The sequence below is a fragment of the Anguilla anguilla genome, chromosome 8 (genome assembly GCF_013347855.1).
Source record: "Anguilla anguilla isolate fAngAng1 chromosome 8, fAngAng1.pri, whole genome shotgun sequence".
Taxonomy (NCBI): Eukaryota; Metazoa; Chordata; class Actinopteri; order Anguilliformes; family Anguillidae; genus Anguilla; species Anguilla anguilla.
Window position 1 is genome coordinate 24,800,722 of NC_049208.1, and position 23,999 is coordinate 24,824,720.

At 45.4% G+C, this 23,999-nt stretch overlaps 1 protein-coding gene across 1 annotated transcript; it reads right to left on the bottom strand.

Moving 5' to 3' along the window:
• Positions 1-13,665: 13,665 nt before the first annotated feature.
• Positions 13,666-23,564, bottom strand: cyhr1 (cysteine/histidine-rich 1). Its single transcript, XM_035430004.1, has 5 exons — positions 22,859-23,564; positions 22,426-22,813; positions 17,800-18,038; positions 15,701-15,912; positions 13,666-14,101 (listed from the first exon to the last, which is right to left on the bottom strand). The coding sequence occupies exons 2-5, from the start codon at positions 22,729-22,731 to the stop codon at positions 13,710-13,712; spliced, it is 1,149 nt and encodes a 382-aa protein (XP_035285895.1). The 5' UTR covers positions 22,732-22,813; positions 22,859-23,564; the 3' UTR covers positions 13,666-13,709.
• Positions 23,565-23,999: the final 435 nt, after the last annotated feature.

Sequence of the window (23,999 nt, forward strand, 5' to 3'; positions counted from 1 at the left end):
CTCTTGCGTGGCGTTTGCTTTCAGCTTTTTCCTTTTACTTCATCTCTTTGTTTCTAAAAGGGTTTTCCAACACGGCAGCACAAAGCAGCGGCCTCAAATGAGTCCGCTGTGGCATCGCTTCCCCGTCTGAATCGTTCTTTGAGTGCGCGCTCGAGTGCACGCCTAAACTTTTCAGGAGCCATAACTCATTTCTCTCCGCGAGCAATTATCAGCATTTCACTTTTTCAAAACCTGCAAATCAATATGATGCGCATTAGGAGGCTGAATTCAGAGCAGAGTGTGTGGCTGAATGTCACAAGGTTGATTTGAAAATCAGCCGAACTCTTCTGACCGTATTTTAATCAATCTGAGATCCCCAGCTATCCTCGCCTTCGTGTTGAGCCACCCGCATTAAGTGAGAGCCTTTGTTCTTTCGGAGAGGAAGGCAGCTTCCCCCACACAGCGTGCAGCGCTCCCTGGCATCCTTCCACTGTGTTTGGTTAAATTGAGAATCTGCGAGATCTCTTGAACAGTTTTGACCTTTGCAAGCTGCTTCCTCAGATGGATTTTTGAATGACGGCGCAAGGTCAGCACTAAAGCCATAGCCAAAGTGATGTGAATTATCGTAATCGTTAGCTTTCAGCTCCAGCAGTAGTCGGGGGGGTGGGGGGGGGGGGTCTGTTGTGTGATTCATTTCATAAGATGCTTCTGTGCTGAATTATAACTCCCTTGAAGGAATTCAAAAAGGAAATGACCCTGAATGCGTCTCAGAGGACAGGTGTTCCGAGCCCATATCCCCCACTCAAATCACTCAGACTTCAGCTCTCTCTCACAATAAAACAGTAAAACTCTGTGTCCTGATGCGGTCCTCACCGTGTCCTCACTGACCTCTTTACGTAGCGCCCTACCACGCCCCTTTGTTGCTTAATTGGACTTCGTCTGATGGTTCTCAGCCAATAAACGGCTGCGGCTCTTAAATCTGGAGGCAAAAGAACTCATGAACAGGGATGGCAGTTTTCCCTCAGAAGTCACCTTGTACCAGACACAAGCAGCGCATCAGAGGATTCACTTTGGACACGCCTACCTTTAGCATTCACCATGAGATCAAAATGCAGCATTCACTTAGATATTGTACAACCAAATTTTGTGTAGACCAATGTTAAAACATACAGGTAAACACATTTACATAACTATATGGCCAATAACAGCACTGTTTATCATACACCCACGATATAGCTACCCTCTGTCAACATACACCTTACACCTTCCAAATTTGTTTCTTAATGTCTTCTTTTTTATTTTTTTGCCTTTTTTTCTTAATTCCTTCTAAAGATGATCAGCCTGGTTTGTGTTCAGTGGTCATTTTTTAAATGTGCATGAAAACCACTGGAAGTGTGCGGTTAAGGAGGTGGCTGTGGCAGAGACAGACAGAGGCTGCGCACTGTGAGCCAGGGGACGCTGTGGGGACAGAATGTCGCGGGCGTGAGCCGAGCAGCTCGCGGAGACCCAGGGCATCGACGGGCAAGCGCGACGCGGCACAGACAACAGTGACTGCGCCAATCAGGCCGAGTCAAGGGGCCCAGAACGCCGAAATCACCGAAATGAGTTCACTGGCACACAAGTAGATAATGGCTGGGACTCTCGAAGGTGCACGGCAATGATGGCGGGTTAGAGGGGGATGGAGTGCGCCTTTTCAATGGCACACTTCCATTTCCGAAAGCAGAGGAGGGAATGCTATCTATTAACACATCTAATGACATAAGAGTCTCAGTAGATAATGCTGGCTCAGACAGCGCTCTCTTAAAATTCCTTTCCCTGTGATTCACAGCCTGTCTGCTCCCTCCTCAGGGATGCTAGCAGAGGAACAGAACTAGCCTTACCCACCTGATAACACTTTAGGGACAAATTTGTGCTCTCGCGTGATGAGTAAAGAAAGACGGCGCACAGCACACTTCTCAGGCCCTCTGCTACCGAGTTGCTTCCAACTGGCCTTTGTGTGTGCAGCGTAATCAGACTGAACAGCTGTGGGGGTTTCTCAACTGGACTTAGTCACCGGAGTGCTGGAAAACAGGAAATGCGCAATCGATCTGATTACTTGGCTGCGCGGGAAAACAATTTAGGTCCCGGCCAGTCTTCTTTAGCCCTGCCCACGTCAGCCTCGTAGCGTGGCGTATGCATGATCAATCGGAATGTTACGTGTTACTGTGTCCTGTTATTGTTTCGCATATCACATTACCCCAAGGTCTGCATTCAGCGAGGGTTCATAGAAAGATAGCATGGCATCCTTAACAGGCGAGTCACAGTGGAGCCCTCCTGGTTGCTCAGAAACGGTGGTCAAAGAGAATTACCAAGATGAAAGTACAACATTAACTCTGAGGTTATCTTTTAGAGGTGCTTTCTAAAGGCACAGAATGAATTTATGCTGTGAGGATTGATCTTAATGGTTATCAAGTGAAATGATGCATGCATAGCTCTGAATGAAAACAGCAGAGCAGTCCCACAGCAGAGGCTAACTCTCCCCCGTTGGGGTTATTAAGCGCTGTGCTTTCACAGAGAGCCGTGGAGAGGGGTTTGGGCGTACCGACCGTCTTCAGCAGGCGTCCGTGAGGCCGGGCCGGGCGGGGCAGGCTTCCTGGCGAACGCGCCGCGTCCTTTCACAGCTCAAGGTCCACGCACCTCTCCCGTCTCCTGGTAACCGGATGCACTTACCTGGCTTAAGGAGCCTCGTCTCGGAACGCGTCGCCGTGGTTTCGCGGGGCCCTCGTAAAAGGGAAAGGCAAGGCCAGGAGACAAACAAACAACGGGGACGAGAACATCAGCCGATTGTCTTAGCCGCAGGATCCATCTGCATGGCGTCGGCCCAGCTTCAGCACGGCGTCTTCTTCCCCCCAAGGCAAAAGCAAGCGGCGAATCTGACATTAAGCCGCGTGCTTCAGAAGGCCTCTGAAAGGCTGCGCGTCTCGCTGAAAGAGACCGGCCTCTGTGTTCCTTCTCCTCACAGAGACGCAGGATTTCTTTTCTGCCTGTGAATGGGGAAGGGTGTTTCCATTAAATGTCCTTTCATTCACAGCGCAGAATGCTTGGGGGAAGAATCAAGAGGTCATTCAATTCTGATGGAAGCCAAGCTTGATTCCAAAGGCCCTGACAGTTATTCAGTGTGGTGCTACAGCGCTGTAGTTATTCACTGGAAATGTCATTCAATAAAAAATGAATGACACATTGAATCCCTGTCCCAAGTCTTTTCAATTTCATATTTAAAAAATCTAATTAAAATGCATTGAAAAGGTAATAAATTATTTACCAATAGAGGAATGGAAATCTGTTTTCTCCTTTCTGAATTGCACGAATGCAAGCAATCTGTAACCTCGACTAACACGAGCAATGTTAAGTTGCCCGTCACTTGATCTATGCCTTATTAAGACAAAGACGTGCACCCTCAACGTTTAAAGATTTGGTGGTGGGAATATGCCGAGCTTGCTTCTTGTACTCCAGTAAAGCTGCTAACAGACATTTTAACACACAAACGTATTATTAAGAGTTGGATGAAATAACGGCTAACAGAGAGATTACCCTCCAGAATTCATTCAAATCATGCAATTCAACAGAAATGAATATCAGTCCGCAGGATGCATGCTCAACAGATCCTGCACAGACGCAGCTTCTTTTATTTGCAAATATTCTTTCAGCAAATATTCAGTCAAAGTGCACATTGCAATGGCATTTGGAAATGTGACCTTATGATTTGCCGTATTTGTGTGCGATCGCAATAAACACGACATTTCCTCCTTCTTCCATCTCAGATCCCACGGAGTCTCCTCCGTGTGCCAAAGCTTCCTTTGCCTATTTCATTTCCACGAAAGGATTACCCCCTTAAGCCCGTAAGCTGGGTCATTAAATCGGTGAGTGAACTTAATAGGCACTATAGACATTTGCATAATTTGAGAGTTATTTATATTCCATCAATCAGTCATGATTTTCATTTTTATTTGTCATTTTTATTTGTCTTATTCATGATCTGCTCTAGCTTGGGCTTTGCCTCCAAATTGATTGAACTAATTTTGCCTGGGATGTGAACCCACATGGAGAAGACCCTCTTGCCCCTTGGTTGGGTTTTCTGTGTGTGTGTGTGTGTGTGCGTGTGTGAGAAAGAGAGCGAGAGAGAGAGAGAAAGAGAGCGCTGTCACTATGACCAAAAATAAAATTGTAATTGCAAAGTCTCCATAGTGGGAAGCATGTGTGTGCGAGCCTGGTTATTTAATGAGCTTGGGGTCGGGTTCTTCATCTTCCCGCTCGGCGCAGAGACAGACACTCTTCCCGTAAGACGATAGCGTGCGGTTTTTGCGCGGTTGGAGTTTTGACATGCGTTTCACACCGCAGTGATTGGTGCTGTGACTCGGATCAATGGACACTGATGTGAGGTCCTGTGGGGCGCTGTAAAACCCTACAGGCATGCTGCAAAAAAAAAATCAAGAAGAAAGAAAGAAACGGTGGTAAATGGCAGCCTTTGAGCAGTCTATGAATTACAGTAAGTGAAAGACCATTGATTTTTAGGAGGAGCAAAAGCTATGAAGTGGTCAAAAAAATCTAAAAAAGCACATGACACAGTGGGTCCCCTTACACCTGCACTCTGGTGTACACAACATATTTTAGTCTTCTTTAGACAGCACTGAGGGAGTGTATCCTCTGATCCACTGTATGACTGAGAGAGGCAATTCTTCAGCACGCATCAAGCCATATGAATGGATTTATGGTAAATGTAGATTAGGTTATGTACTCTGGATAATGGCACATGCCAAACAACATTTTTGTGTGTTTGTGTGTGTGAAGGGTGTTAACAATGAGCGAGGCCACTCACAAAAAGACTCTTTTTGTGAATGCAATAGAACACGCAGATGGTAATATTGCCCCCTAGAGGGTAACAAAAGCCATTGCAGTCTCAGCAGACAGACCTGGGTCTTCCAGCAATGGTAGGAACGGAATTTAAGAAAGTTGTGAGTCAATGTCAGAATCATGGAGGGATCAATACATGAGCTAAACCTTTATGGGTTTTCGGTGGGCTGCTTGTTTTTCTCAAACTTTTTTGCTCTGGCACATTTTTGCTAATCTAGCTGCAGTGAGATATTTTAACAAGGGTATGAGGTGCCATGATGGGACCCGACTGGGCTGTGAAGAGAGGTGGGGAAGGTGGAGGGAGGAGGTGATGTAATGGGCTTACCGTCGTCAGCAGCTTGGCCCCTGTGGTCAGGGCTCTGTAAAGTCTCGGTTGCCTGCACAGACACAATGCGGGAACCAGCCTCTTCCTGAGCCGAGCCCGCACTGAGAGACCTGCGCGCTCTCTCCACCGGTCCTCAGCTGAATGGGGGATCACCATGAGGTGGCTGCTTCCCCCAGATGTCGGAGCGTAGTGCTTTTAAACCCGTCACCCCCTGAGTGCAGTCTGCCTGCGTGGAATTTGCCACACGCCCACCTGACCTCCCGCGCTCGCTCTGTGGGGCTGCTTTCGCTGGTTTTTCTGCAGTAGTCGCTTGGCCTCCCCCGCGTGGCGTGCTAGTATGGGGGTTGCTAGGCTAGCTTCAGAAGCAGAAACGCTGAGCAGGAACACCATCGGCGCCAAGGGGAGTTCATTTTCAGAAGACGCTTAATTTGACGGGACAGTTTCATTAAGGCTGCCACCACGGTGTCAGGCGCAATATTCCAGATGTCACGCGTGGACAGGAGCCGTCTGGATGCAGTCACGAGGCTGATCGCCGCTGTCACTTGTTTAATCCAATAAAATCTGTCATCTCCGTGGGCCTCTGCCTCCCAATTGACAAACTCTTCATTAAGCAGTATTAAACAACTTTCATACATTTCAGATTCTTATTTAAAATCCCTTTTCCATCATTAATGTCAGTAAGTTTCGTTTTTTTTTTTTTTGATAGTGATGCATTAATGTGTTAACGTGTTAACATACAGTGTGTTAACGTTAACACATTGTCTCGGTTATGCTGCGGAACAGTTTTCCAAAAAAGGAGTTTTGCTGAAGATTCAGCCAATTGGTTCCATGCAGGCAGACTTTAAGTGGAAGCCTCGTCGCAGTTGGTTCGCCGCCAGACCCGGTCTGCCGCGTACAAATGAACTCTGGCCAGTGTGCAGCGGAGCCGCGAAGCAAGCCGCCCTGACAGGTGTAAAACGCGGTCTCACACCTGTCAAAACATTCTGAACTCTTATCAAAAAACATTCCCCCCGAACAGGTCAGGTGTGAAAGCACCCTTAGTACTGATCAGACCTTCACTGCACGGCTTCAGTGATTTGACATGCAGGTTCCCACCAGCTAAGTGGCAGTGGCAGTGTGTTCCTATGCACACCGAGCAGCACATCAGGCCAAAGGCAAAGCACGAGGGAAATGATACTGTAAGTTATCCAGCGCCAACCTGGTCTGCTTTCCCAAAATGAAAGATGAACATTGAGCTCATTTAAAAATCAGCCATTCAGTTTCAGAGTGTTAAGGTAATTTCAGACTCCATGGATGGATTTTGTGGGTAGATGGAATATGTCCCTGTGCTGTTCTCCACAGCAGGGAGAGTGGAGTCAAAACTGTCTTTTTTTCTCCAATGTATATTTTTCCCAAAACACCAAAACACTGGAATGTATGGCTAGTTATTGAGGAAAACATATGCAAGCATTCAATGATCTTAAAAAAAAAGGGGGGGGGGGGTTCGTAAGTGTGTAATAGTCAAAATAGGGTTTTCATAGCAGGGCAAACGGCGAGCTGATGTGGGTGACATTTTAGAGAACGGCACTGCAATCCCAGTGCCTGCTGAAAGTGAGGAGAAGACTAAATCATTCTGGCACATTACTCAGCACATCTTTCAGTCTGACGGGCCACTGCTGGGGGGGGGAGGGGGGTTGGGGAGATCCACAAAGGCTGAACTGACAGGTTATCTGATTGTCAGAAATTAGTCAAGGCCAGAGAGTGAGAAATTGTCTCTTTCTTCTCAGCTGTCTGGGGCAGTGAAGTTCTCGTCTCCTGTCCACCCAGCTGAAAACCTCACAGTTAAAAAAACATTTTTTTTTTTTTTTTAAAGTTAAACTTGACAACAACCAGGCAGACAAACAAAACAAATTCACAAAAGTCTTCAAAACCAGCACAAGTATAGCAAAAGTGTGGTGGTGTAGCACCCTCCTGTGGGGGCTTATAGCACTGCCCGATATCCCTGCACACAAAACACCCACAGCACAAGCACAGGCACAAAAAATAATAATACAATTTAAAACATTTATTTTAATTAAGGCCTGAAATAAAGCCAAATCTCCGAATGCTCGTATGCAAAATTGCTGAACATCCAACTTATAATAGAGTTGCATTGATTAGAAACAACTAGGCACACTTTTGATGATAGAGTCAACAGAAAATGTTTTATATGTATTATTAATGCCTTTGCGACTGCTAAATCATACTTTTTAAGGTACTAAAGATAACTACAGCAAAACATTTAACGATTAATTGGCATGTGCACGTTGTATTAGGTATTTGTGATACACTTGCTCCCTCTATTGGTGCAACTTGAAAATACCACTGACGTCTGAGTACACAGTCTCAGTGTGTTGTTTTGAAGTACTTTGCTAATTATACATCCACTGCTCCCAAGTCATTTTAGCAGCAATGGACACAAAACCTCTGGCTTTTTGCAAATGTACAAAACATGTTTTTAAAAAAAAAACATAATTATACCGTTTTCAAAGGATCAGGAGCATCCTACTGAAGCAAAACGTTGTCTGGGCCTTCTAAGGACGCTGTGTAAGAAAAGCACACCACTCTCTTCAGGTTGCATGAGGCCACACTTAAAGCCAATTACAGCCATTAGCGGAGTTCACCTGCAGCTGAAGTAAAAAGCTGACTTCTCAACCGTGGCGCAGGGCACTCACAGTGTGTGCCAGTTTACCACTTTTAATCAATGGGGCTCGGATCTGGTCACTGAATACTGGCCTGGCAGTTGTGCAGCCTTCTTTAATGTAAATGCGATTGTAACAATATTCTAGGCATAAAATGAGCCCCTGTTTCAGCCCAAGGATTGGGTGTCAAACAAGATTCCGCCATGTGACACTGCGAAACGTTGGGGATGCAATCCCACATTGCCTTGGTGACGCATTTCCACCACAGAGTATTAAAATGGCTTACATTACAATCACTTAACGTACTTATCCAGGGCCAGATAACGGAGGAAAGTGGAGAACATCAGCGCGAGTAATCTCAAATGCACTCAAGCTCATTCAGTGTGTCAGAGAAAATCTTGTGACATCACTGAGGAAACCACACATTTCCAACAAATGCAACTTCAGGCTCAAATGAACAAAAGAGCATTCACAGGGGCATAAAAGCAGTCAACTCTACTTGGAACTGCTGTCATGTGAGCCCAGAAACTTCACCATCATGTTAAAGGGACCTTTCACTTCCTAAGGTCAAAGTTCATATGCACAGGAATTCTCTGGATGTCGAAACAGCCTGGGCTGCAGTTGTTCTCTGAAATCATTCACCAGCTCAGTTCACAGGAAACCCCACCAATCTAGTTTCCGCTGCAAACCAAAGGAGACCGCGTGTACAAAGGTGGGAAGTTCCTTAGAGACAGTATTGCATTATCTCTACAATTTAAATGTCTGTACATGAAATGGCTTACACAACCCATTTCTTCCGTTTTCCTCTTACTCGATTTCAAACTTGGATTTCAACATGGCACCGATTTATTACTGTACTGCAGTGGTGTCAAACTCGTTGCCATGGAGGGCCGTGTGTATGCAGGTTTTCATTCCAACCAATTAATGCTGCCTTAATTGATTTTTTTATTTAGACAATGCGGGTCACCATAGACGTCGGGTCACCATTGTGCACAAACCTGCATCCCTAATTCAGCAAATAATTTAACCAATTATAAAATCAAGATCTGAGGCTGGAATGAAAACCTGCATACACACGGCCCTCCATGGCAACGAGTTTGACACCACTGCTGTACTGCATTTAAAGAACATATACCAGGAAACTCAAGCTGTGCTACTGAAAAGAGTGAGGGTTAGGTACCCCTAATGGAATGTTCCCCTAGGTGAGACACAATTAAATTACAATGCTCAAATCCGTTGAACACAGAGGGACTTATACAGACAATTAAACCAAGGTATGATAAAGATCCTACTCCTTAGGATAAGTACTCCATGTCCTTTAATGACCACAGTGAGTGATGACCCCATTACCACTTAACAACTTATTTCCAACCATTTAAGTCTACTATTTATATTGAAGGTGTGATTGATCTTGCCTTCCATGGTCAGGGTTAGAACTTGGTGGTGAAATGTGTTGCTGATAGCATGCTAATTTTTTTACTTATTAACTTGCCCAGTTCTGTAATACTGCCTCTGACTTAAAAATGTATAACTACCAACTACTAACTACCAGTATCAATTGCAAATAGAAATTGGACCATACTGAGAGAGAAATTCAATCTAACCAAAGTGTTTTTTTCTTAACTTTAAGGAATGACTAAATACATATATTTTTTAAATAGCCAATTTTTTGATAAATTAACATTTCTGTGTTCACCACAATCACAATACTGTGTCCAAAAAAAGTTACACCAGCTTCAGTCCATCACCAGTTTAACCCTAAATATTTTATATTAAATATATATAAATATATTATATTTAAATATTAAATATTTTCCCCAAAAAAACTGGAGAAATGCTGCTATTTAATATTCCAGCAACTTGCCACCCAGCTGGGAAAGTCATAACTGACTGCTGCTTCACGCTGCGAGTACTTCACTGAGCTGAAGGACACCACGGTCTGCCAAAGAGAACAGAAACTACGTCAGAACATTGCAGAATCCTCAAAAGGTGGCGACAATATCCCACAACATCCGCTTAAGGGTTTACAGGAGAGCTTTAATCGAAAGGCACATTTACAGCAACAGTGGGATGTGAGATTGGTGGCAAAGAAACAGTAAAGCTTCATCCACACAAAATACAGACTTAAACAATGGACTAGAAGTACTTTAAATGGGAATATACTCTCTAAACATCATCTAGTTATAACATTCTCTTATTTAGAATTACTCTAGTAACTCTAAAAAGCTAATACGTCAAAACAGCCCGAACTGCATACCCGCGTTTCCTCCACTAGTTGAATAAAAAAAAAAAAGGTTGTCACTTCTACAGTGTTCTGTATTCTCAAATTTTCATAGTTCCACCAAACACTGAAGAAAGATGTCAGAAAAGCAGGTGAACTAGGCATGACAAGCATGTCAAAACTTCATGGGAGAATTCACAGGCGTGGCAATACAGACGTTTTAACGCAAAGTCTCTGTTAGAGTGACAATTTTAAGAGTGAATGTGAAGAGCCTTGGGCTGGAGATGCGTCTGGACATTTCTCAGTTGGGCGCAGCAGGACCTGCAAGTAATAAACGGACAGCCATTTTGTTTTTCTTCTTTTTGGTCCTGGTGTGTTGAATGTGCCCGACATGCAGGCACAGCATACTTCATCTGTCCAGAGCGCTGCAGGTGTAACAGCTAACGAGCCAGTTAGAGAGCAGCTGGGTTATTCCTACAGCACTAATGTACAACTTGGTCACTGGCTTCCTAACTTCTGCGTCATTTGTCCCCAAGCCCAATAACCCCTAGTCTTTATTCCACAGGGCTTCCACTGTCAAACTCTGCCATCAAACCCCAGAGCGGAAATATGAAGTAACATCTTGGTTTAGTCAGAAGTGGTAGCAGACAGGAAAAGCTTTAGATTAGTCAGGCCAGCTCTCTTGGGCATCAAGTCCTTGAAAGAAATGATTGTTTTACATAAACACCATTTACATCACCTCAAGTCAAGTAGGGTCATAGTGTCCACCACAAAGCCCCCCCCCCCCCCCCCCCCCCCCCAAAAAAAAACAAAAAAAAAGTAAAAATAAAAAAAGATGAAAAACAAGGACCTGAATTCACAGTATGCATCATCATAATTTAATACACAAGTTCATATTCTGTTCTTCAGGGGAAAAACCAACTCATTTGTAATATGGTGGCAATGGCCAGAATCCTACACAAAGATAAATCAAATCTAAAATGGCAAATTCACAGATACTCAAATACTAATGTTAAAAAAGGAAATAAAATATATAAGTTAGCTTCAAGGGTTATGCAAATATTGGTGCTTATATATATTCATATATTTCTTCTTCTTTTTTTTAAGGGAAACTAAAAAATGTTCATGCAAAGCTCAAACTCTAATAAGGCGGAGGTATGAGGCCAAACACAGCAGTTTTCTCCCTGCAAGGTGAGACTCCAGGACTGCAGTGAAATGGGTGCCCCTGGCTTCTTTTCAAAAAGGGGCAGTAATAATTCATTAACAATTTTTTGTGTTGGTTTTGCGTTTTTTTGGTGTTTTGGGGGCTGACGTACACTGTATATATGCCAAATGACCATGTGAACATACAGCGTGGCAGTTATTCACATGCGGTGTACGAGTGCGTCTAATGCAGACGACAAGGGAGCAGTACCCCCCCCACAAGCCATGGCCCAACAGAGCACTCTCACAAGCAAAAAGGGACCCCCCTTCAGTTCCAGAACAGCAGAACACTCAGCCAGTGAAATGCTGTACCAAAGATTCTGGCCAATGCCATGCATCAGAGAAACATTCCACAGCTCCCAACCCCTCCCTGCTCTCGCAAAGCCTAGAACACACGGCAAGATGACAGGCGGACCGTCAGCATACCAGCGTGCACACTGACACCGGCTGCAGCTTAATGGCACTGATCTCGCAGAGCCAGAGGCTCACATGCTACCATAATTGCTTTTGTGCGCCTACGAGCTTAGGATCAATTTCAAGAAAGTCCATTTTTTTCCAGAGTGCCCGTTTACAAAAAATAAAAAATAAATAAAAAGTCCAGACGCCGTTTCTGGGAAGCAGTCTCCTTCATGAGCGTAGGGCTTGTTTATTTGGGTCAATGTTTCCTGTTCACGCATCTGCAAATCATCTGGGGTTGATGATCCTCTTTGCTGATCGCCATTGTACCAGACAGCCTAGATGCTAATGAGATCAGTCTATCTAATTAGCGCAGAGAAGAAGAAGCCCGTGGAAGAAAGCCACAGGAAATGATGCAATGGCAACAAGACTTGAGCAACCAGGCAAGAAGCAGGCAGACGAGCAGCTGAAGCACAGCGGCTTGAGCTGTGGAGAAAGCACCGCCGCTTATTTTGGTGGCGCTGGAAACCGCAGCGAACCATGGGGGGGGGGGGGGGGGGAGCATGTGACTCCCCGATGCTGACGGCTCTGCAGCCCGTTCTCCAGCAGCGCGAGGGGGGGGGGGGGGGGGGGGGGGTCATGTGACTCCCCGATGCTGACGGCTCTGCAGCCCATTCTCCAGCAGCGCGATGCACGTGCCGCGTTCTAGGCTTCGGTCGCAAGCTGAGCGGCGAGACCAGGGACCAGGGGCGGGGTCGCAGCTCGGCATGCGTAACGCAGGCCAGGGGAAGGAGCCGGAGGGCACGTCGGCTGAGTTGCGGTAAAGCAGCAACGCCAGACAGGCCAGTCACGCGGGCTTCAGACCCCTCTCAGCGCAGGTACCCTAACACACTGCGCCCAAGAACCCCAGCACCCACTCACACACTCGCAATTTCATTAAGAGAGCTGGACGCCCCCCCCCCCCCCCCCCCCCAACCCCCCACACTTAAAAAAGCATCCCCATCTCACTCCTTATCAGACCTTACAGACCCACAGCTCTGTGTGACAAAGCACCCTCATGAACCATAAACCTGTCTCCTCAGACAGCTTCCATTCCCATCTGATATAGAGGCATAACTCAGCATAGCATGACTGCCTTCTGTCAACCATCCAGAAAGGGGGGAGGGGGAACTGTTTCCTTTTCTTTTAACAAACCCACCCAGAACTATCGTTCTAGATGAAAAAAAACATAGATTTGGTAGACACAGATTAGCTCCTTATGATGTGGGAATTGATTCTTTGATAAGGAATATCAAAAAGGCATTCAGATCCACTAAAAGACATTCTAAAATTGCATGAATAGCTGTCATGCAACAGCCGCTGTGATATAGTTTATTATGTACGATTCAGCGTTGAATGAGACTGCCATCTTGCAGAAGTACGCTACCATAAAACCATCTACGCTCAGAAATATACAGACTGAGAATGCCACTGTAGACCATCACAGGTCTATGGAACAGCTGTAAACACAAATGTAACCAGAGCACACAGCCATTTACTGCACTGATAAGTCACAAAATCGGTGGGAGACCCTGTGTACATGGTAAAATATCCAGTGTTAAAGCAACTCTGACAGAGCTTAAATGAGCCCATCAGGGACCACATGTACATGGTAAGAGTTCATTTAACACTGAACATTTTCACTGTGCACAGAGTAGACAATTTGGGACACTGAAACCTCACTGCATCCCCCCCACCCCCCACCCACCATGAAGACCCGCCCACCCGCACGCCAACCCCCCCCCGCCTACGCCGTCGCCATGGCGGCCTGCTCGCTTCTTTAAAGAGGTAACTTCGGTTCAGTGGTGCTTTCCGAGGCTGTTGGCCCGCTTAATCTCTACTTCTCTCACGTGAACATGAGACGGCTAAAGCAGCCTTTTCTGTTCCCCCGCTCCCCCCCATCCTCCTCCCCCCTCCCCCCCCCCCCCCACCTCCCTCTGTCCCTCTCTCCATCCCCCTCTCCCTCCCACCCCTCTCTCCGCCCCCCCCTCGCTCATCATTTCTGGATCTGGAATATAAAGAGGCGGAGGTTGATGTTCTTGGCCGCCAGCAGTTTGTTGCACTCGACCGAGTCGATGATGGGCAGCGGCACGTAGTCCGTCTCGTTGGTGTCGTTGCTGAAGACGTGGTGGTTGATGACGGGCTTGATCTTCACGTCGTCGTAGGGCCCCTTGAGCAGCAGGAAGGAGCACTCGAGCGCCGAGTTGACCTTGCTCTTCAGGATCAGCTGGAAGGAGAGCGTGCGCTTGCAGGACAGGTTGGGGTTGCGCTCCGAGTCGTTGACCCGCGCCTTCAGCACCCAGGTCTGGTTGAGCACGGTGAAGCGCGGCGTCTCGTAGTACAGCCGGGTGATGAAGTCGTCGGTGCGGTACGGCCGGAACTGCACCTCTGCAGAAAGGAGAGGTGTTCAGCCTGGAGGTGAGGCACGTCACAACGACCCGCGGAACAACCAACTTCCCAGCATTCCCTGCCCATAAATTCAGCTCTAACTATCAGAAAGAATGCCACAACTCTGGGCGCTGCACACTCTATCAGCGTCACTGACAGGGACCTATTCTGGCGTGGGTCTGTTAACCTCACATGAATCAAAAGCACGCAGTCATTTCTTCACTTCATCTCCTGTGATGCTGCATGCTCAGCAACACGAGAAAGCAGACAGGTTTGTGCCTGCCAGCACCAGAGTTTAAACTGCGTTTGGAAACAGTATCATACCCATGACTGCAGGGTGTCTTGGCTCCAGTGTGCTGTGTTTTCAGTGTGTCATAGATCCAGTGTGCTGTGTTTTCAGTGTGTCATAGATCCAGTGTGCTGTGTTTTCAGTGTGTCATAGATCCAGTCTGCTGTGTTTTCAGTGTGTCATGGCTCCAGTGTGCTGTGTTTACAGTGTGTCATGGCTCCAGTGTGCTGTGTTTTCAGTGTGTCATGGCTCCAGTGTGCTGTGTGTTCAGTGTGTCATGGCTCCAGTGTGCTGTGTTTTCAGTGTGTCATGGCTCCAGTGTGCTGTGTTTTCAGTGTGTCTTGGCTCCAGTGCGTTGTAGGTACGTGTGTTATGTGTTTAGGGTGTGATGGCTCCAGTGTGCTCAGTGTGACCTGACTTCAGTGCTCTGTGGGTTCAGTGTGTAACGTGTTCAGTGTGTCATGGCTCCAGCGTGCTGTGAGTTTGGTGTGTTATGGCTCCAGTGTGCTGTGTGTTCACTGTGTCATGGCTCCAGTGCTCTGTGGGTTCAGTGTGTAACGTGTTCAGTGTGTCATGGCTCCACTGTGTAGTGTGTTCATTGTGTCATGGCTCCAGTGTGCTGTGTGTTCAGTGTGTCATGGCTCCAGAGCGCTGTGTGTTCAGTGTGTCATGGCTCCACTGTGTAGTGTGTTCAGTGTGTCATGGCTCCATTGCACTGTGGGTTGGTGTGTTATGGCTCCAGTGTTCTGTGTGTAACGTGTTCAGTGTGTCAAGGCTCCACTGTGCAATGTGTTCAGTGTGTCATGGCTCCAGTGCGTTGTGTGTTCAGTGTGTCATGGCTCCACTGTGCAGTGTGTTCAGTGTGTCATGGCTCCAGTGCGCTGTGTGTTCAGTGTGTCATGGCTCCAGTGCGCTGTGTGTTCAGTGTGTCATGGCTCCAGAGTGCTGTGTGTTCAGTGTGTCATGGCTCCAGAGTGCTGTGTGTTCAGTGTGTCATGGCTCCAGTGCGCTGTGTGTTCAGTGTGTCATGGCTCCAGAGTGCTGTGTGTTCAGTGTGTCATGGCTCCAGAGTGCTGTGTGTTCAGTGTGTCATGGCTCCAGAGTGCAGTGTGTTCAGTGTGTCATGGCTCCAGAGTGCTGTGTGTTCAGTGTGTCATGGCTCCAGTGTTCTGTGTGTTGTGTGTTCAGTGTGTCATGGCTCCAGTGCGCAGTGTGTTCAGTGTGTCATAGCTCCAGAGTGCTGTGTGTTCAGTGTGTCATGGCTCCAGTGTGTTGTGCCTGGTGGAAGGTTCTAGCGGGTGGTCAGGGACCTGTAAAGCCGATCTTCTCGAAGCAGAGCAGGCTGAAGATGCTGTTGTACAGCTGCATCTCCTTGCGGTGGGACTGGTCCATCTCGTCCAGGATGCCCATCAGCTCGTTGCCCGTCTTGGTTGGGTGGCAGCACTCAGCCTCGTGGGCAGTCAGCTCATGGAAAGGACCCTGCCACGGGCAGCCAATCCGCTTGTACTTACACTGGGTAACTCTGAGGGGGAAAGAGGGGGTTTAGGGACAGACGGCTTCCTAGCACCACTGGCAGGTACAGTGCAGTGAACCAGCAGCATCTCGTACCAGCAGTCAAACTTGGCGGTGGTAGTGAGATGGTGTGGGGATGCTTTGCAACTATTGGCGGGGTCCCGGAAATGAATGGGAGTGAACTGGGAGACTAACAACCTGAAGGAACGCCGATGCCGTTAACAGTTAGCAAGGACGGCTGATGTTGCTAGTATTCACGTTATGCAAATACAATAGAGTAGGCTCCAAAAATTACTTGAGTTATACTTAAGTGAAATATCCCTTTAGGCATGCTATAAATACATCTGAAAGGCCTGTACAATACAATTATAACAGGAGCCTTGTTTCTGCATGCTGAAACAGGAAACGTGCATGTCTTGAAATCTGGTCGGTGCAAACTGCACAAAGATCAACCCACAGCATTGGCTGTGACCTTTCCCAATCACAGTGCAGTTGGTTCCCTTTCTAAACAGCTTGTGGCATTCCAGTTTTTGGATTCCCTTTCTGTAGCCGTCCTTAAAAACCTGTACGCGCACAGACTCAAGGGACTGTCGTTCAAAATAAACCTTTAATCAGCCCAAAACATCCCAAATGCAAATATCTGGGCAGCAAGTCTGTTCAGCCTTAAATAAACTATCAAGCAGCCTCCTCTAAACATATTGTACAGCAACATGTCCTTAACCCAATGTAAAAATGTACATGGCCCACTGTGTTCATTTAAAAAGTGTTCTTTTCAGATAAGTCAGATGTGTACTAACTACATTCATGTATTAGATTAAAAACAAAAGGGAAAATACTTCTATCATGGGTAGTTTATGTGATCATCCATTTCTTGCCTGTCACATATCTCCATGTTGATTTTTGTCTTTGAATTCAAACAAAACTCAGTTACCAACTGACAAATGGCAAACCACGTGCTCTCTTCTAAAATAAGGGTTACGGAAAATGTTTGTGCTTTTAAGACGATGGAATTTGCTTGAGGAAGAAAGAACCGTGTCTACAGTGAAGGAGTCCAGAGCTTTCCACATTTCGGAGAAAAAAGGCCCTTTGTTGAGGATTTCAGATGGCATGTTTTGCATGGAATCGGTTTGCTCAAGCCTGTTAAACCGGTCGGGTGTCTGAAGCTATGGAAGCAGAACTTCAAAGGAGCTGTAAACCTTTCAGCCAGGGGGCTGTAGGAGAGGAAAGTCCCTCCAGGCCTTTGGGTAATGAGAGGCCTGCGCAGGTTTCCTCCAGATAGAGGGGCGCTGTCAGCCCCAACGTGCTTTCACACATCTGTGTCACACCATTCAACACGCAGCACAGGCTCCCCCGCAGCCACAGCCACGCAGCACAGGCCTAGGAAGGCAGGACGCTTCTAATGGGGCTTGGATTTAAGTGTTCTTTCAGGCGCAGGAATCCTTCTGATATTGTCTATGGCACTACTGCTGGCTTCACGCAAATATATACAGCGAGAGGTAGATGGAAACCTCAAAATACTTCTCCCCATCCCCTGGTGTGCATTTAAAAACTAAGAGTGACAGAAGACTTGAATATCGCAGACTATTAAAGAAACTGAAATTATCAGAAAATGAAAATAGTAAAAATATTAGCCACCTGCGCTTTAGAGCACGAACATGAAAATCTGACTCATTGTGTCTTGTGTGTGCGGGCAGAGGCGGGAATGGGGGTTAACAGTAAACAGTACAAGCGCTACTCTCATTAATGAAGGGACATGTTGACACAACACGGCAGCCCCTAGCAGCGAGATGTACAGTACCAATAACAGATGGAGAAAGAGGGCCCGCTCGGCACCCGGCCCCGCAGGCCCTGCTGGCCCCGCGGCCCCCGCGGGGCCCCACGGGGCAGGGTACGGTACCTGTCCTGGCACTCCTCCTTCTGGTGGCGCTCCAGGCCGCTGCGCGGGAACTGCTTGAGGCAGAAGCTGCAGTCGCAGGGCAGCTCGCTCACCGCCTTCTCCACCGCCAGGTTCCGGCAGCACAGGCTCTTGCTGATCTCGCAGCGGCAGTTGGGGCAGGTGGCCTGCTCCTCCTTCAGACGCGAGTCGGCCAGCAGGTGGATGAAGCAGCCTGCGCACATCAGGTGCCCGTTCGTACACTGCGAGGGGGGGGGGGGGGGTGGAATAGTAGGGGCGGGGTACACATGCCAAGAGTTAACCGGGCGCCAGGTGGCTTAGAGAGCTCTCGGGTCTGCCGTATAGAAACAGAACATACAACATATAGCTATTATTCATGTTTTTGGGTTCGTTTATTTATTCATTTGGTAGACACTCGTCCAGAGTGTCTTACAGTGCAGTTATATCATGGTACATGATATACATATCACAGAAGCAATAACCACAAAAAAATGTAAGGAGCAGGCAGAGGAAATACACAGGCATTATGCTACAGAGCTGGAAAACACAGGCTGCAGTTAGTTTGCTGGTAGCTGGGTCCACAACACAAAATACATATTCCAGGTCCAGTCACCAGACCAATAATATGCATTTGAGGTCTGGTAAATGGCATGTAACTTGTGGTATGTAAATCACCAAATTCCACAACCAAACAAAAAATTCAATTTCTTTTCTCCACCACCATAGCCAGCTAGTAATATTTTTGACCAACTCCATTGACCGGCTAAACTTTGCTAGGCTAGCAAATAGACAGGAATAACAAAGCAAACACATAAAGTGACATAGTGTCTTTTTTATGTTACTTTTTTCTTCTTTTTTGCAAACTGGGTAGAATTGCAGGTGTGCTGGTTAGGAAACCAGGCACATTTTGACTGGACAGTAACCACAGGGGCCAAATTTATATTTTGAAATAGCAGACCCAGCCACCTACAGTAAAAACATAATGCCTTACAATTGACCTTTTGACAGACAACTGGGTAACAAAATAGTTGACAAACTTACTGAAACATGTATTATTCATTGGTATTACATTTGTTTTGAACTAAGCAAGAAAATACATTAAAATCTCTATGCATTAAACATTGGTCTAATCTGTCATGTCATCGCACAGCACAGTCAACTCTTATAAAAGGATATAATTAGATTTATAGAGACTTCACTTCATGGCAAGATGGGCCCACAGTCCTTGACACTGGTTTTGAAGTATCCCATGAGATTGAGTCTCAATCTTCCCACTCCCTGTATAGGCTACATGCTACATGTGCACTTAGTTACCCATATGGCTTTGGATTGACATTGTAAATGCAGAAGCATACAACAGAAAACTGACAGGCGGGAGTGCATACATGGACACCCCAACAATAAGGTTTTTATGCAAAACAATGACAACCTGACACATAAACACCCCTGCAAAAAAGAACAGTTGGCAAAAAAAGCAAAAGAAAATTCCCAAATAGCTCAAAACGATGAGCTATTGAGTCCATTTTGACCAGTTCAGTATTGAATTGTCAGAAGAATGTTCCTTCACATGAACACATTTTCACAGTGGCACTCATTGAAAGACTGCATTAACCAAAATTACAATGCTTACGTTTAACAATCCTAAAGAACACAGAAATGGTTCTTCTTCTGCTTCTCATGAACAAATTTTACTATTCCGACTTTTCCCTTTACTTTGTAGAGGACTCTTCATGCCAGTACATAAGGGGATGTCAGAACAAATCCACATAGTTTAATAAATATTAAAAATGTTTTTCATTTACTCAGTTCATGAAAACATGAACCTGGGACAAAAATATATAATATTTGAATACACAACTTAATTGCTCTCATTTTTCTATTATTCTATAATAAGAGGTATATCTGAAAATGTTGTCACTCATCACTCACAAATCACTGATTACCATCACATGCATAATTAAAACTGTATTATTTATAGACAAAATATATTACCAATTCATTAAAAGCTCTGTAGAATAAAACTGTAAATGTATGTCAGTCACTACCACACCTTGTTTATCAAGTTGCAGCTGTGCATAATTACTAATCATTAAAGGTGCATTCACAGGGATCAGGCCATGAACAGCCTGTTCAGAATCTGTTCAATATTTGTGAACTATGGCAAAAATGACAAGTAAGGAATCAAAGATGTGTATATGAAGGACAGAGCCCGATATTAAGGTAGCTTCAACAACTACAGGTGTCTATTCACTGTGACACTAGTAGATTTTGTACACATTTACCTGTAAGCAGGCAGCTTCATGGGAACTTCTGTTGAAGATGATGTATGTCACATCCACCCACAGCATCTCTTGATAACATGTTTACGTGATTTGAAGGTGGTCGTTGTTAGCCAATTCAGTAAAACTGTTTTTGACAATACCGGAATATCAAGCTAGCTAATTCTCACACTATAGCAGGGTATGGCTGGACTGACTAGGAAGCTAGCGATCATCAAAGCAATCCAACCAAATATAGACAGCTAGTTAATCATAACAGTTGAATTGCCTAGTCTAGAGTCTACAAGAAAGGTCACAAATGTAATCCAAATTAAAAAATTAAATTTAATCTCTGTCATAAATCAATAGTTAACTTGACTAAAAAAATGTGTCAGCTTGCTATGTAAATAAACTGGTATGATCTAATTTGTCTTTGTACCTCATTGACAAGATTAACAGATCAAAAAATGTTTACCATTGAAACTATTCTCAGTAAATGCAAATATCTCCAACACCTTACCCCCAGCACTGAGGCAAGCATCAACTCAATTCAGTCAACAGTTAATTCCCATATAAGGGCACTGGCATCACCTATGTCAAATTTAATTTATGCTACCAGCTTGAGTGGTAGCATCATGAACGTACAATAGAGACAATATGTCTTATGTATCATTTCAGCACTGTGTGTGTGGGTTGCAGAAATATAGTCTGTTTGCTGTTCATGACCATTATTTATCCATTTTAAACACTAAGCAGCAATTCAGTGAAATATTTGATTGCATAATTTTTTCTCCAAAGAAACTTGATACACCATCTCAGCTTTTTACCCTCCAGTGCTGCTGACTGCACAAGCTACCAAACTTTTCTTTACTAAGGAGGTAACACGATCACAGAGTGAGCCCAGATTGCAGTTGAAATCAAGATGGTATGAACACACGCCATGTGACTAATTGAGAGGATTCTGATAACTGAGCTGGTGGTTATTAATGATTGCTCAACAGGTGCATAATCCCAAGGTCAATGCCAAACTGGCAACTTGCCACTGAAGGACTTGATTACAAATTGCTGAAACCAGTCCTGAAACCATACTGCAATTATAGGATACCAATTCTACAATCTAGAATCAAAATTACAGAATCAATATCATAATCCTTAGATGAATGAGGATTGTCTTATCTTGTGAAAACATGATACAATTGTATGTTTGAACTAGATGCCAGGGGGGACAGGCTTATCAGTTATCTTCATAATTTATCTTCTAATCTGGCATCGGCGAGATGCTAGTCTTAGACAATTAACCCTGGTGTGGATTTTGTCAGCTTTTCGGCCTTAAAAATAAAACTAAATTAGGACAAGTGAACAAATGAATGGTACAGGACAAAAATATTTAAGGGTGGGTCCACACAGAGCGTGTGTGTATGTACGTGTGTGCATGTGTGCTGGCTGTGTGATGTGATATGATATGAGATGAGGTGGGGTGGGGTGGGGGATGTTTGTCACTGTTTCTCAGTTGGTCATTGATTATTTGTACGTTGCTAGAGCATGAATGAAGTGAAGAATTAGGAGGTCCAATTGGGATTGGTCTTTTGAAAAAGCGGACAACAATGATTGGCTTAGTAAACGTGGCGTTCAGTAGCGATAACCTAAAAAAATCGATTTTCTAAAATATCTCCGGCATATCTATCACAGAAAACACGCGAATATTATAAGAAAAGGCTAGTAGCATTTTATTAGTCACGCATTTCATATACATTCTTATACATGAAAAAAGCTCGACGTCTCCATTTCTGTTTCTCCAGACTTATTAGAAGTGTGTGTGTGCCAAAGACATGTCTTAGATACGCGCTTGATAATTTGAGTATTTCACACTGGTAAAAAGTAAGGACTTGACAGTTTCTACTAAGTACTGCAAGCAAAGACCTATGCGACTGCGTACAAAGGTTATTTGAGGATACAAATACATTGTGGATTTCAGCTATAACTAACGTTAGCTAATGCTACTGTTTTGCTCGTCGGTTTCGGGGGTGGACAGCACACCAATTACCACTTTTGTCCATCTATGGCGTCGTATGCGTACTTTTTCTCGGAACAGTCCAGTTTTGACAGAAAAATCCGGACATTCCGGGAATAACGTTAAGTATGCATTTTACTTATCCAGCATACTGCAGGTAACATTTGCTAGCATCACATTTATAGTAGCCAGCTAATTAGCTTATGCTTACGGAGAATCTCACTAGTCCTAGCCAACATGTTACAGCTTAACACAATTGTGATAAGCGTCTAAATAAGCTGTCATACGTCTAGCTAGTTAGCCAACGTTATATAAAAATATTAAGGCACCAAACATATGAAAGCCAAATTCACAGTTTACCTGATAGACGGAGGCTTTGGGTAGGTCTAGGCACACGGTGCAGCAGAGTACGGAATACAATCTCTCCTCCAATTTCCCTGCCTCGCCTTCCTGGAGTCTCATTCGCTTCTTGGGCGGCGCGTCGGGGTCAGATTCAGGCCCGGACACCTCTCTCCGCACCCCGGCCTCCTCCTGTATTCCAGCCAGCACGGCACCCACAGCAACCGCTTCCAGGGCGCCACCCACTGCCCCGACACCTAGTCCGGCAGAGGAAGAGCCCGAAGCTGCCGCAACCCCTACTTCCACCCGTTCCTCCATAGAGGACATCTATTTAATTCTCGTTTTTTCTCTTTTGTATTTTGTGATCTACGTTCGACTGTCGACCTCACAGCGTGAAGCTCTAGCTAGCGTGCTAGCTAGTAAGCTAGCGAGATATGCTGGCTTGCTAGCTAGCTAGCTAACTCTGGCAGCGATTATTTCGTAAATAAACGGACTTAGATTTAAATAAGCTAACAGTCTATTGAACGACGCTTTCGTATGATTCGGAATGTTTAGCGCTAACGTTATATATGCAGCTTACGTTTACTGAATTGCTGTCGCAACATATGTGACGTTGCTAGCTAGCTGACGTTAGCTATAATCCCTATAAAAGTTTATCTAGCTATGCATCTAGCTAGTGCTAGCCATCAGCCTTTCAAAACAATTGAGTTTTCTCCTGCTTTGGAACAAAACAGACCCCGTCGTGCTATTGACGTCGTTATTCGCAGTGACAGCGCACACACCGCAGTCCATCAGGACACGGCCCTGCACAAAGATTCCCGGACTTCTTTCACAAACCAGCCGAAACCGATCGAGAGGTATTCGACTAGATATACCCCCGATGAGCTTATCAACCAGTATTGCGACTCTGCTGGAAATCGCCTTCTGGACTACACAGCCATCTTTGTTTTTCTTCTGTCCGTCTCCTCCTCTCCCTGTGACTCCACTGAGCACAGCGACTCCCAATCAATACCGCGATTACTCAGTAGAGGTCATGAATACGGCAAATCAAAAACTCTGTTGGTTGACAAATTGTCAATATTTTGCCAGCAGCTGTAATGGCTTCTTTGCCAGCCGTACTCTGTCGTCACGGATTGGCTACCCCTAATGTGTTTTGTTGGATCAGGTGACATCAGGGTATTTAAAGAGCTATGCACGGCGCATGCGCAATGGTCCTTTGCGGGTCAGTTTTGGGCATGCCAATGTCCAAAGAAACACGATATGCGACAAAAGAGAGCAGTCAGTGCGTCACCTGTGCAACAAAATAACTGAGCAAAAACGGGGGGTTGGTTTGTTTGTCGTTTCATGTAAAGCTTTGCCAAACCTTACAAAAGTTCATACCACTCGATGAAGATCAGATCAACTTCCGTCAAAGTGGAAATGTACGACTGTAAATTGAAAAGCAGTTCATATTTACCAACATGGAACCGTTTGGAAACAGTTTTCTTGCATACACCAAAACATTATTTAACTAGAAGCACTAGACATAGCTGCTCTTCAGCTTCAGTGGGTACCTAAATGGTAGTTTTTAGAAGTCTGTTTAGTTGCAGGCATTT

Excerpts from the sequence above, each read along its gene's own strand:
- cyhr1 (XM_035430004.1), bottom strand. The coding sequence starts at position 22,731 with ATGTCCTCTATGGAGGAACGGGTGGAAGTAGGGGTTGCGGCAGCTTCG. Across the intron at positions 15,913-17,799 it reads AAGGAGGAGTGCCAGGACAG|AGTTACCCAGTGTAAGTACA; the intron begins GTACCGTACCCT and ends TTTCCCCCTCAG. Across the intron at positions 14,102-15,700 it reads CGAGAAGATCGGCTTTACAG|AGGTGCAGTTCCGGCCGTAC; the intron begins GTCCCTGACCAC and ends TCCTTTCTGCAG.